Below are 13,264 nucleotides of genomic sequence, written 5' to 3'. Positions count from 1 at the left end.
TATTAGCAATCGTAACGCGAGAGGCCTATTTATACACATCTGAGACAGGGAGCCGCAGTGGAAAAAGATACACCCAGCAGCACTCATTAATTGCAGCCCAGACCTTGTACGTAAAACGAGAGGGAGGGCGGCAGGCAGGAATATAAAAACAAAGGAGGTATAGTGATGATTTGAGAGAAGAAAAAAAAGGAGGAATAAATAGGAAAGGATTGAAGTAAGGAATCAAGGAGTGAACACAAAGAGATGAACAGAGGGAGTATTTGGGAAAGCTATGATATTCAGTTACAGGCACAAGAACCAGATTGTGCTGGGCAACAGCCACGACTCTGCTCCCTCCAACGATGAATTGCTCATCTGCTGCTAATATAACACTGCTGGGGCCTCTGGATTGATACGTTCATACAGACTCCAACAAGACGCTGGGGAGCTTGAACCACAGAGCTGAAAGGGCTCCCTGTGTTACAATTTCTCAAGACAAGACGTTATGCTGGCCATGTTTCGGGGTTTCATACAATGAATTATAGACGTGCAGAGCAGGGCCATTGATAATGATGTTAAGAGGGAGGGTTCAATGTGGCCAGGTTGCACAGGGAACGACTTTGGAGACAGCTCATGTTAAAGAAATAAACATTTAATGCATGGGCAACAGCTCTGATGGACATTCCTGCTCCTGTTGCACGCTCCCTCAAAACTCAGGGCATCTGCGGCATTGAACTGTGTGATAAAATCGCACATTTTAGGCCTTCTATTGTGACTAGATTAAGGCAAACCTGTGCAACAGTGATGCTGCCTAATCAGCACCCTGATATGCCACACCTGTCAGATGGATGGATTGTTAACATTGAGTTTAAATTAGTTTAAAATTGTGAGTACGGTGTAAACATGACCTCCTGTTCATGCTCTGCATTCACAGGTTACCAGGAGTGGAAACTCTGAGTGTAGTATTCAGTGTGTTGATTTTAAAGATCTTTTTCTTTTTACAATAAACTTTATGACTTTAAGTGGTCAACATTAAAAACATTAATCATGTAGGAAAGACAGATGTTCCAGATAGCATGATAGTTGATGCACGTGTGCGTTCACTGGTTTGTAATAAAACTGGCAGGCCGGGCTTAATGACTTCCATGCTCCACACATCTGATACAGTTTAACGTCTTACTGTTGTGCTCCAGGAAATCAAGTCGTTTTCCTATTCTTTAATTGTGTTGTGTTTTCTCTTTTTCAAATAACAGTAGTAAAGATGGTGTCATAAAATCAGAAGGAGCAGACATGCTGTGGGGAACTCTTATAAAAGGCCAATGGATTGTCTTTTATATGCCATAATGTGCCAGCTAAAGCAAAAACGTATTCACCTTATAAAGTCTTTCAGTCTGAAAATATAGCTGAAAAAGAGATGTCTGTGTTTTCCAGTTGATTTAAATGAAGAATGTGTCAGCGGATGTCGCCCTTGAGCACGAGCACGAAACCTAAACAAGCTGCTTTTTGGCGGCACCTTTGCCACGCTGAAGCCTCCACTCTCCTTCAGCGACACACCTCCAACCCGCCTCGACTCAAGTTCACATGAAGGAGTCAAGCGCAAGCAGCGGACTAAATTGTCCTTTGCTCACGCTGCAATTGCCTGCAGCCAGTGTTGTTGTCTGAGCTAGCTAATGTTAGCACACTTCAGTCAGCTCGTAGCTTCATATTGCATCTATATCGACACGGACTGACCGTAATCTGAAAACAGTTACGGGACATCCAAATGGGCAGTGGGTATGTATTCTTCTTTTCTGTAGTCCTTGACTAAAACAGCTTCTATATGCAACGAGAGCAGCCGGCCGTCCTGTCCATGTAAACATGATGTAAACACAACTCTCACAACAACACAGCCAGCGAGACTCACACTTCTCTCTCTTTGTAGACAGTCATAACTCAAAGAGACAGTTACATAGGATGTGCTTGATTTCTGTTATATTTATGGAAAATGTCACACAGTCTTCCTTTAAACCATTGTTTTCTATTTATTTTTAGAAGCATTTTTTCTTTATTTCTTAACCGTACAGAATCAGTCTATTAAATGCTCTGAAATAATCTGGTGTCTCTGGCTGTAGCAGGTCACAGAAATAACAGACCTGAAATAACCTGACAGCTTACCTTCCCTGCACTCATGGCATGTAAAGCTGAAGCTTGCTAGCTGCAGCTGGTTGCACAAGAATGACAGGGAAAGGTAGTTATATCAAGTTAGTGATGGCAACTCTGCTTCTTATACCAACACACTCTTTTGGCCTTGTCATGCACCATGTGACAGTTCAGTGTTAGTGTGACTGGGAGCCACTAGGGGCCGCCAGAGAACTAACCTCAAGGAATGGTTAAAATTAGATCAAAGAGTTGTTTCTTTTAATTGGAAAATTTAGCCAATATTTTGTTATGAGTTGAATACAGTGATGGAAGAAGTATCTCAGTCTTTCTGAGCAGCACTACCACAGAATTTAGATTTTATTCCAAAGTACATATTTCCCAAATGGCAAAGTTCTAAATAATGTACATTATACAGGATTTGAATCAAAGGTCTTTTTGAAGACTTTTGTGTGTCATCTGAAGAAGGAGATATTTTAAAATACTTTATAACTGGGAGACTAAACATAAAACACAGGATATGCAAAAAATAAATAAAAATACAGGTCATAACTTTTAGTAATATTGTCTGAGTGTAGAGTCAACAGTAACTCAACTTATCAAACAAATGTTGTGGGATATAAGAAGAGACTAACAGATCATTTATTTATTTCATACAATTTTGGTTTTCTTTATCTGACTTTATTTTTCCTTCATAATAAAAATGATTGGTTTGTTGGATGTTTATACCTGAAGCTATGGTCACTATACTTTCTTTACATGATAGCACAACACATGGACTTTTTTTCAAGATGACCTAAATCATAACCAAAACCAATCATGGTTCAGCATGTATGCATGAGCTATAACGGCTGTTACTCTAAAGTTATTTTCCAGCTTTTAATAGGTTTATGGGTCAAATTTTACAGCTTCCTGACTCAAGTAATCTTGCTGAGACAGCGAGTCTTCATTTGTAAATGACTCCACTTTCCCTGTACCTCTGCTCAGCAGACTAAAAAAAACAACTAACTTGTAAGTCAATGTAAAAGTACTGACAGCCTTTATGATACTGTTTCTAATTTCATGCCAGAAAATTAAGTAGCCTATATACAGTGAGACCATTAGCAGCTAAAGATAACCATCTAACTGTGAACTTGACTGAATCTGCAAGTTGCACACAAACATCCGGATGAATCCACTTGACAACCAAATAGCTGGTATTTCCTGTGCAGAAGCCTGAGTGAGAAAGAGTTATTTGCACACTCAAAAATGTAAGCTATTATTATCACAGGAAGGAATCTGAAACACTCCACCAAACCATGTCAAAACAGTGAAATACTTATCTCCATTGGAACAATTCATGCACTGCACGTGTATTTCATTTTACAGCATCTAAAAAGTGCTTCCCTCTGCTTGTTTTCAGTTGCCTTGTGTCTGTGGCCTTGGCTGAGCGGATTCCTGTGACAGTGAAGGTCTTTGTTGCAGAGGGGAAAAAGGGTGACAGCCAGACCGACAGGCCCACTAGCTGTCTGTTGGGTTTTGTTTGTGTCTGTTGCCATAGCAACTCCGGCAGAGTCACTGGCTGAGGCGGGCGGCTGCTGCGTGATTCAAACACAATGAGGGTGGCCTTGCAGAAAAAGATTTGGCAGAGGAGCCGAAAAGGAACCAAAGAGGAAGCATCTGGTGGATCTGCAGAGACTCAAAGACCTCAGCTGTTCCGGGCCAGTACCCACAATGCAAGAGCGCGGGCAAGGTTGATGATTATGTTTTGATTGCTGTTAACCATCGCTAAAAGAAATGTAAGATATTCCGAGCAGGATCAAGTCAATTAAACCTTACTGAAGACCGAAGGTTTATTCCTGAACCTAGAAACAGATGGGAAAACAATCTCACCACAAAATCAATTTACTCGCTGATCTGCAGCTTACAATCCTTGAGACTCATTTTCCTCATGTGATGGACTATGCCCAGTTGTCATAGAATTGTTGTAAACAAAAAATCAATTTTCTCCCCTTCCAAGGTCAACATTCAGTCATGTTATTTTCAGTTGCCATTCCTACATTGATATCAATATAAAACTTTGTGTATTCATTTGTAGTATTTCAAGGGAGTGTGTTCTTTTTTTCATACTGTTGCTCTAAAAATATTGTGATCTAGTTTGCAGAAGTTGACCAATGCAGACAGGACTTTAAGAGTTTAGCTTATTGCTCTTTATAGTTCTAATATTTAACATTTTGTCTCAAGAGAAATCAATGATGTTGTCAACAGCACAAAACAACTCTAACGTAAAGAGGAACCAAATCTGAAAAATTTCACAAATTTAAAATGTTTTTATTAGGTTTTTCCACCACAAAAACAGGAAGAGACTAGATGCCAACCTCTTCATCATTGTATCATTAGAATAGACAATCCATCTACACAAAACAGAGATCATGGACTGAATCAAAAGTCATGCAGACAAAATGTTGCTTCTGATTGAGGGCACACGTGTTTATTTTTTATTTTTTTTATTGGGACTCGTGTTGAGACTGTTGGCGTCTTCGATCTAGTTTCCAGGCAACATTTTACAGCACCTACAAATGAGACAGAAAGCAGAACAAAGTACAATGGGTCTATTTGCTTAGAGTCCATGTCTGTCTTTAGCTAAACAAATGTTATGCCAATGAATGAGACAAACAAATATGTGCAAATGATTTCATAAAGGGTCTACCTTTCTACTTGGTTGTAAATGTGTGACTCTCTGCTCCACCACGTCCAAATCCTAAGGGTAAAAAAAGAGAGGGAGAATTACATCAGTGAGGTTACTTTAACATCATTAATGTTGTTTCAAGGGAAAATAAACTACTACTAAGAGGATGGCCTAGCCTACACATCAGAGATCCATGCTACCTTTTTTCACTTGAGATAAGAGAAACTTACAGATTATATAAAAATTGCTTCGCTGAGTTCGTGATTTTGTAGGTGATAGTGTATGCTTTGATAGGGACATTTACAGCCTTGACAAAGTCAGATAAAAAACTTAAACCTCACACAGGGCGTTGTTCCTGGCTGAGAGCCTCAAAGCAGAGGACTCATCATTCACATCAATACATGTCACAATGTAACTTAAAGTTGAAGTTACTGACAGAGGGGTCAAAATGTTAGTGAGAGGTCATTCACTGTGCAAAAAAAGATGAAGGAGAACAATGCTCACCTTTAGGTCCAAACATTGAACTGTAGCACGGGTTGTTACAGTATGGTTTGCCATCATGCTGCAGGAAGCAAAGACACATCAGAACTTTGTTATTTAAAGTGCATTAAAAGGACAATTTAAGTAATACTGTTTTATCCTTTTAAAATGTTTTTTTTTTTCATAAACACGGGGCCTTATAGGCGACATAAATTTGTCCAGTAAGCTTTGAGGTTGTTGGAAACAATCCCTTGATCTCAGGTGCCTATTTATCCATTCATAGAAATATGATTCAGGCTACTAGCTGACTCTTCCAGACTGCATTTGACTGTGAGCTTGTGGGCTGCAGTAAGCAGATTAAAAGACTGAAGAAGGAAGCGCTGGAAAACCTCATACAATTTGAATAACTCATTTTGAACTCAGGGGCCTAGACATGAATTCACCACTTGACATGAAGGCCAGACATACAATGTGCGAATTCAGGAGGCTCCTGATGCGATTTTTAAATCGCATAACTGATTTTGAAATGGGGCAGAATTTCAGCTCGATCACATCTTGTTTGACGAGCAGTGTTTAGGGTGTAACAAGGGTCGCTGATAGCCCCGGTCTACTGCAGAAATTAATCTGCTGAACGGTCAGGAGATTTTCTAGCATTTTTTTTCATTTTGGTCGTACGACTGAATAGACTTGCACAGTGAGAGCAGAAGCCACAAGCCGATTCCCAAACTTAAGGGCTTTTTTTTTTCTTTGTGATGGCGCCTGCGTTAACTGACTGAAAAGCACCATGGCAACCACAGGCATACCTTCTTGATGTGTCTTCATCCTCTAATCACAAAAGATATGAACAAGAGGAATTATGTGCGGACCTCCAGCTGCCAGGAAATATTTGTTGCGGTTTAGCTTAGTAGTTTGCTCGTGTTAATTTGCTATGCTTGAGTGCGTGCGAGAGAGCTTTTAATTGAGGTTGTGTTCGAGCCTGCACGAAAACTAAAATACACACAGATCTGACTTCTACTTCCATCTGTGGGAGTTTTCCGTCCCGATTCAACATGTATAGTGTGAGCACAACATTTGTGAGCTTTGCTGGTGCAGCTTGAACAATTCACTTGTACAGTGAACCACAACATTTTCATAAACATAAAATTCCTGGCTAAACATGGCAAAAAAATGACCGTATGCTGGTATTGACATTTAGCTTGCGGGTTGTAGAAATGAGCAGAGCAATATCATAGTAAGAGATGATGTAAAAGCCTACACTGTTTTTGATTAAACGCTGGGACCTGGGAATGTATTTCAGGTGTCTCACCTCTGCATGTGAGCCTGCTGACAGTGTCTTGCTGCACTTCTCACACTTCAGACAGGGCCTGTGCCAGTCCTTGCCCAGTGATGTCACCCTCTCGGCTGCAAAACCAAAAGAAAGCAAATTAATCATGACCACAAAAAAATTACAAAGAGAGCTACTGTGCTCTGCAGAGGGGATGTAAGTGTCACAAGGTCACACATGGATCTAGTCTGTGGTTTAGTTGATGAGTCTCACCAAAGTATGAGCTCATGCTGCTGTCACCAGATATCAGTCTTAGATGAACAACTTAATGTCTGACTTAGTAGATAACTTTTGAGAACATTGTTTGGGTGTGGCGCTTGAGGGTAAAAGAGGACTGATTGTCCCTTGGGAATCTGTCCTCCTCATGCCTAATAACCTCTGATGAAGACGGTCTTTATCCGCAGGACTGATCTGCAAAAAACGCCCATCCGTGGGACTGTAAAAGTAGAGAGGTGACTGACTTCATATCTTTAATAGAGGGACAACCGTTCAGATCACTTTTGAGCCTGATAACAATCTGGCCAAGATCTACATGCAATTGAAAAAAATAAAGGTACTCAGTCAGTGCAAGCGTGAGGTCAGAGAGAGCAAACACAGGAAATGCTGAACAAATAGAGACAAGTTAAGAAACTAAGCTGTATCTTTCTAACCTATGATGCAGCTGAGGAGTGTGAAACTTCATTTGCATAAAACAATATATAAATAATCATCAGGAAGCAGTGCAGATGTATGAAAAATGCAACTTCATCTGTTTTCATGCCAAACCCCATGGTCTCCAAATGTTCCCACAATATTAGGATATGATGTATTTCCTAAAATAGCCTGGTTTGCTATGAGATTATGCAACAGCCAACGGAAACAAGGGAAAGTGCTGCAGGGCGAGGTCAACCACTCAGGCCACTGGCATGAAAACTTTTCAGCAAAAATGTGCTGTGGCTTGGAACAAAAGTCTAACCCGTAATAATTACAGTAGTTAACTTAGGAAAACAAACTACTAACAGACTGAGCAATCAGGAGTCCTGCAGTTTAAGATCAAAATCCATTCAGATTAAAGTTGCGTTGATGCCCATGAATATTTTACTCTTCTTCTGTCTATATTTAATAGAGCATGCTTGTGTGCAAGGGGCATGTGTTTAACCTGATGATATATGACAAGACATGAGGTGTGACAGGCAGCAGAAAAATGGGATCTGCTTTCTGCATCAACTTGCACTGTCTGGAGCATTAGGGATGGAGTCCAAAATACACAGATATGAATGTGAATGTATGAACACACTTGGAAGTAGGCTTTTCAACTATTTGATTCATATCCAAAGAATTATTCATGGAGATTGTAAAACACTGTTCAAGCTAAATAATGTTAAGCAGGCTACACTAATGTTTTTTTTTTTTTTTTTACGATTTGACAATAGGCTACATAGGTCACCAATTACTCTTAATTCTCTTTCTGGTGAAAAAATGAATGAAAATATTGATTTCATACTCATTTCTGTACAGGGAGCTAGCCTGTGAGTTCAGCCTAGCGAACAGACCCGAAACTGTGGGAAAGCCGAGCTCTGTCTGAAGATAAGACGCTAATTTGAGGCTACCAGCAACTCAGAGGCTTACTAAAACAATATCCTTGGCAAAACACTGCCACCTTCTTGGATCTGGGGTCTTTACATGTGTTGATTCAGGGTTAGTCGCTAGGAAACGCCACAGTAGTTGTGTCCCAATGGTCTTGGTCTGCACGTTTAGTTAAGCTCACTCGCTGCTGCCTGTAGCTTTAATTCAAATAAATACTCTGGCATTTCTTTACTTCTACTACTCGAAGTAAAGAAACTACTTTGACGTTTGTTTGTATGTATCCTAATTGCAATTCTTCTTAAAAAGAGCAGCCTGTCAGCTTATTTCTTAACATTAGCGGAGAGAAACAGCGTAGCTCTGTCAAAACTTTACCAACTCTTTTACGACGACTTAAGAAGCAATTCTATTTTTTGTGTGTGGAATATGTTACTAAATGTGTGTCTTGTGGAGATTAATATAATTAGTTTAGTAACAATTTCAGGTGTACTTGAAGCTACAGCAACGAGACGTCCTAAAGTCTCAAAGCTATGACATCTTAACTTAGCTCAGAGACTTTACAGAGGTAACAACTAGCTTCACTTTGTCCAAGTGTAAAATAAATTTGCCTACCAGCATGTAAAAACACACTTATTACAACATGTCATATCTAATTTTTTGTAAGGATTAAACAAACATTTGACATGCTACGTTTATAAGCGATAATGCTTTTCTGAAGTCAATTGTTCTGCATAAAATGCAGAGTAAACAAAATCAAAACTTATTTTTGTGTGTTTTTTGTGTTTTTGGAACTGGACCAAGTTCCCCTTCCTCATTAAGTGAGAAAGCAGTAGCCTGATTGTTTCCATCGGAGAGATTAAAGATATTAAGACGGATGATGCAAGGGGAGGATTGTCTTATATTTGGGAAGTTTATAAAGGAAGTTTGTTGGGGAAATTGATAAAGACAGACTTTTCCCTCTGCTATACTTTTAGAGAAGAGTTTTTTTTTCTCTCATCCTACACAGGAAAGGAAAATATTGGTCGGCTTGTTCTAGCCAAAGAAAATCTGGCTACTTATTTTGGCCAGGAGGGGGGAAATGTATCCATGAAAAAAAAAAAGAATGGGAAGCATGGCTCTCCAGTCTCACGGTCAATTCATCTGACTGACAGTCCAAAGAGTTGGCTTTGTGTTCTGTATTGGCCTCGACCTCAGTGCTCCTCTTTGGAGAATATTTACTCCATTGCAGTACTGAGATGCAGGCAATGTGGTAAATGGATTAAGACTAGAACAAAATGGAGCTGTCCCTCTTGCTCCCTGGATGCAGTAATTTCTCCCTGCTTTGATGGTACCCTCATGAGACAGAGCTATAAGATTGCTCAGGGAGGATGTAGTCGTGTATCAGGACGGACCAAAAAAAAAAAAAAGAAGCTTAGTCTGCTCCCTGCAGACTTTATCTCGTCATCCAGACAGACAGACGTCTAAATTTCCACAGAGTGCAAAAACTTTCAACTCCAAAGTAACTCAATATCAGGGAGGTTTAAACAGTCAAATTAATTTTGAGGCTCTGTCAAATGCTTCGACACAAAAAAAATGAATTTCTGTAACTTCCTATGGGCTTATTACACTTTATTTCATTGGGCATTCTTTCTCACCATTAACTCCATTGCTATCTTTCACAATGACAGAACAAGATAGTATTGCAAATTATGATTTCACACAATACTTATAAATGTAGTACCATGTTGCTTCATCAAATGAACAGCTAAAAAACAAACAATTTTTAATATATCAATATTTAATATGCAATTTAATAAGCTGTTGAAATGCTATGAAAACAACAGCCAACAATTCATTCTTAAATGTTAATACAAAATAAACAAAATATCCAAAGCTTTATCAGCATTTCTAACAGTTCTGCTTCATATAGGCTAAGATTACTGCGACCTGACCTACTATGTAAGTAAGAGATATGTTTTCACAAATTTAAAACTCTCCACATATAATACATGATTCATTATGCTATATTATTTATATCATAAAATGCATTTACAATGCCTACATGCAGTCATGTGCTTGTCAGCATGTCACTCAGCTTCCTGTTTCCTCGTTTTGCAGAAAAGCAACTACCTTCAATGAAGCAGGAAATGTTCTCATGCAGAAACACGATGAAGACAAAACGCAAGTAGTAAGAAGATATTTGAGTCTTACCGAAGTAAACTTCCTTCTGGCACTTTGGGCACTTCGGCATGTTGAAGCAGATGTGTGTGTGTGTGTGTGTGAATCTACCGGAGAGACAACACGCTGTGGTTGTAGGTATCCTGCAGGATGGAGTGTGACTGCAGCTGCACTGACTCGCCCACCTGTTAACTCTGACTGACCACGCCTCAATCTGAAGTGCAGATGTGCGCTCTGTCTGTATTTATGGCGACGAGAAAACAGCGCAACTTTCTTTTCTTTTTTTCTTTTTTTCTTTTACGGTGGGAGAGGCTTGTGTCCAGACTGCGCGATTCGAAGTGCAGGGCTGTTTATTTTCATCATCTGTTCAAAGGAGCTAAACAGAAATGATTTGAAGAGCTTATTTGAACATCAATAATATTTAAAGTCTTAAGTGCATTTTAATAATGGACACTGTACAATAGTCTAACAATTAAAATATTCTTTGTTGTTAAGAACATTTTACTGTGACTGCAAGATACACTGTGCAAAAGCTTGTTTGTTGTTGTTTTTTTTACATCTGGCAACTTTATGTCTCTCTTCCCTAAGTTTAACAAAAAGAGCTGTGTGGACAAATCTATGCTTCTACTCATGATCATAAGGTCACCAGGGGTCATCAGTTTATGGCTTTCATTTTGAGTTTTACTCCTTGTCATGAAGATGATCGAGCTACACTGCTTTACAAGATACATGGCACATGTCCAAATGTTAGATTTTCAATTTTGGATTTAAAAATGTCTAAATTCTAGACGTTCAACATGTAGGCCTCATTTCTCAAGGTATAAGCGCCTATGCTCAACATTTAAACTGTTACCAATAAAGTAAGTAGCTGCCAAGTTGTGATCCTTAATTATTTACCTTTCGTGTGTTTATGACACGAGTAAGGGGACCTCCCTGCTGAGTTGTTATAATCTACATGACATGTGACTCCACTAATCAATTGACTGCTGAATGCCAAGATAACCACCCTGATAAATAATCCAAGTCAAGGTCAGTTTAGAAGAAATAAAATGCTGGTGGTAAGGTAAGACAACACGCACACACTCCTTTTGCGTGCTGTGGAAGTCCTCCTTTTATGAGGTTGTAACTCCATACTACATAACAAAAGAGGTGATACCATGCTGACACCTAACCAGGTGTTTTTGTAACATTCAAGGCTCTCCAACTTCATGCAGTAGGTGGAAAGAATATGAAGCAGCTGCACTGTTCTATAAAATAGCAAATAAATATTGAATAGATGTACAGTACATCAATATGTTGCTTGAAGACTTGGTCTATCTATAGCAAGTAAACATCAATTAGCTAATGACAATGGGCTTAAAATTAAGCAAAAAGTAGTGGATAAATGGTTGAGATACATCACCAGTATGTGTTGTAAACACTGAGCTACAATTAATGAATAAAGTGCTTAGACAGCTAAAAGTAGCTTTGTTAGTTGAAATTGTGGCAAGGCTATAGTTTCTGTTCAACCTACACATGGACAGGGCAAGATCAGCGAAAAAGATAAGATGAACCGCTTTGTCCCCAGGGGGCGCCAAAATCAACACAACATAGAAGTCCCTCAAGGGAGCTTTAAGGGTTCCAGTGTTTACCGCAAATAAGTAACGTAAAAGTTATGCAAAGGGGTTGAAAAATCACAATTCAGCCACTCAAAGCGATAAGATAAATTCCCAACTTTATCATAATTATCTTTTGGTTAAATCAAATGAACACATTAAGAAAATAATGTGACTAATCCAGCAGACTAGTAGCCACATAGCAGCAGTCTGTTGTTGTTTTTTTTGGTAACAGTGCAGCAGGTTGGCATGCGATTGCACCATCGGGATAATGATGATGTCAGAAGTCTCTCTGGGTTGGACTCTCTTTTGACTTTGAGCTCACTTAAAGTGTAATCTTTACGACAAAAGCAGACCACACCTAACACCATGGTGACTTTGACCTGATCAGTAGTGGGAAAAAGGTGCTGAATCAGATACTCTCTGCGTGTACATGTGTTTGTTATTTTGTTATGTTTTTTTTTTGTTGCTGAAGGCCTACGAATGCTGCAGACGCAGACATACCTTCAGAATGAAACATGTGTCTGTTTTCTGTCACACTTCAGTGATTTTCCAAAGAAAACAACCCTCTGAGGATCTCTTTAATGTTATCAACATGGCAACCAAACAAAAAGCTCAACTTGTCTGTTTAACACTGACCTTTGATAGGTTTTCTTTTCTTTTGCTGTGTTGACGTCGACTGAATCAAGATGACTTATTCATAAAGGTTAATTCCAATTCTTCTTTTCTATGTTTAACTTCGACTGAAGCAGAAAATGAACTATTTCTACACTTCGAAAATGTTCTCAACCTCTTTTTTATTCAGACAGAGAACATTGAGGGATTAAATGTTCTTGCCTCAACCTAAAGTGTTGTATTTGGGCTTTTGTCCCTACTCAAAGAACCAGCTAAGATGCTTTAACAAACAAAACACTCAAAGAAAACCACTCTTACATGTTTTGTTTTAATCCTTTTTGGCCACCCGAGCAGCATTACTCTGTCGATGGTAATGTGAATCACTTGGTTTTTGGGCATCTTGTGGAAAAATTTAACGACCAAGACTAAAATAATAATGTTCAAGCATTTTAAGTTCCAACTCTTTTCAGTTCGAGTTTAACGGTGACAGATTTACCTGCAGGTTTTTCGCTGACTGAGAAGAATCTTCAAACATCTTTGGTTGAGAGCGTTGCCTTGTAATTTTCCTCGTGGGATGGTTCATTAAATCAGCGATTGCCAGGCAGCTCTGCACATTAATCAGAGAGATAATCTCTCTCAGCCACCCAGGTACTCGAGGGTCACGCCTCAGCAGCCCCTGCTCTGTTCCTCAGCTCATACTGGCTCTTGTTCGGCCTGTGAGGTCGGCCGCTGACGTTTCTCTGTTCC

The 13,264-nt window shown here is 39.3% G+C and overlaps 1 protein-coding gene across 1 annotated transcript; it reads right to left on the bottom strand.

The window, feature by feature from the left end:
• Positions 1 to 4,404: 4,404 nt before the first annotated feature.
• Positions 4,405 to 10,530, bottom strand: crip1 (cysteine-rich protein 1). Its single transcript, XM_020627904.3, has 5 exons — positions 10,341 to 10,530; positions 6,570 to 6,664; positions 5,288 to 5,345; positions 4,805 to 4,855; positions 4,405 to 4,667 (listed from the first exon to the last, which is right to left on the bottom strand). Exons 1-4 carry the CDS (start codon positions 10,378 to 10,380, stop codon positions 4,809 to 4,811), a joined length of 240 nt encoding a protein of 79 aa, XP_020483560.1. The 5' UTR covers positions 10,381 to 10,530; the 3' UTR covers positions 4,405 to 4,667; positions 4,805 to 4,808.
• Between the last annotated feature and the right edge of the window lie 2,734 nt (positions 10,531 to 13,264).

Source organism: Labrus bergylta, chromosome 18, assembly GCF_963930695.1.
Source record: "Labrus bergylta chromosome 18, fLabBer1.1, whole genome shotgun sequence".
Taxonomy (NCBI): domain Eukaryota; kingdom Metazoa; phylum Chordata; class Actinopteri; order Labriformes; family Labridae; genus Labrus; species Labrus bergylta.
Note: the sequence above shows the minus strand (reverse complement) of the source record. Positions and strands in the feature narration are given on the sequence as shown.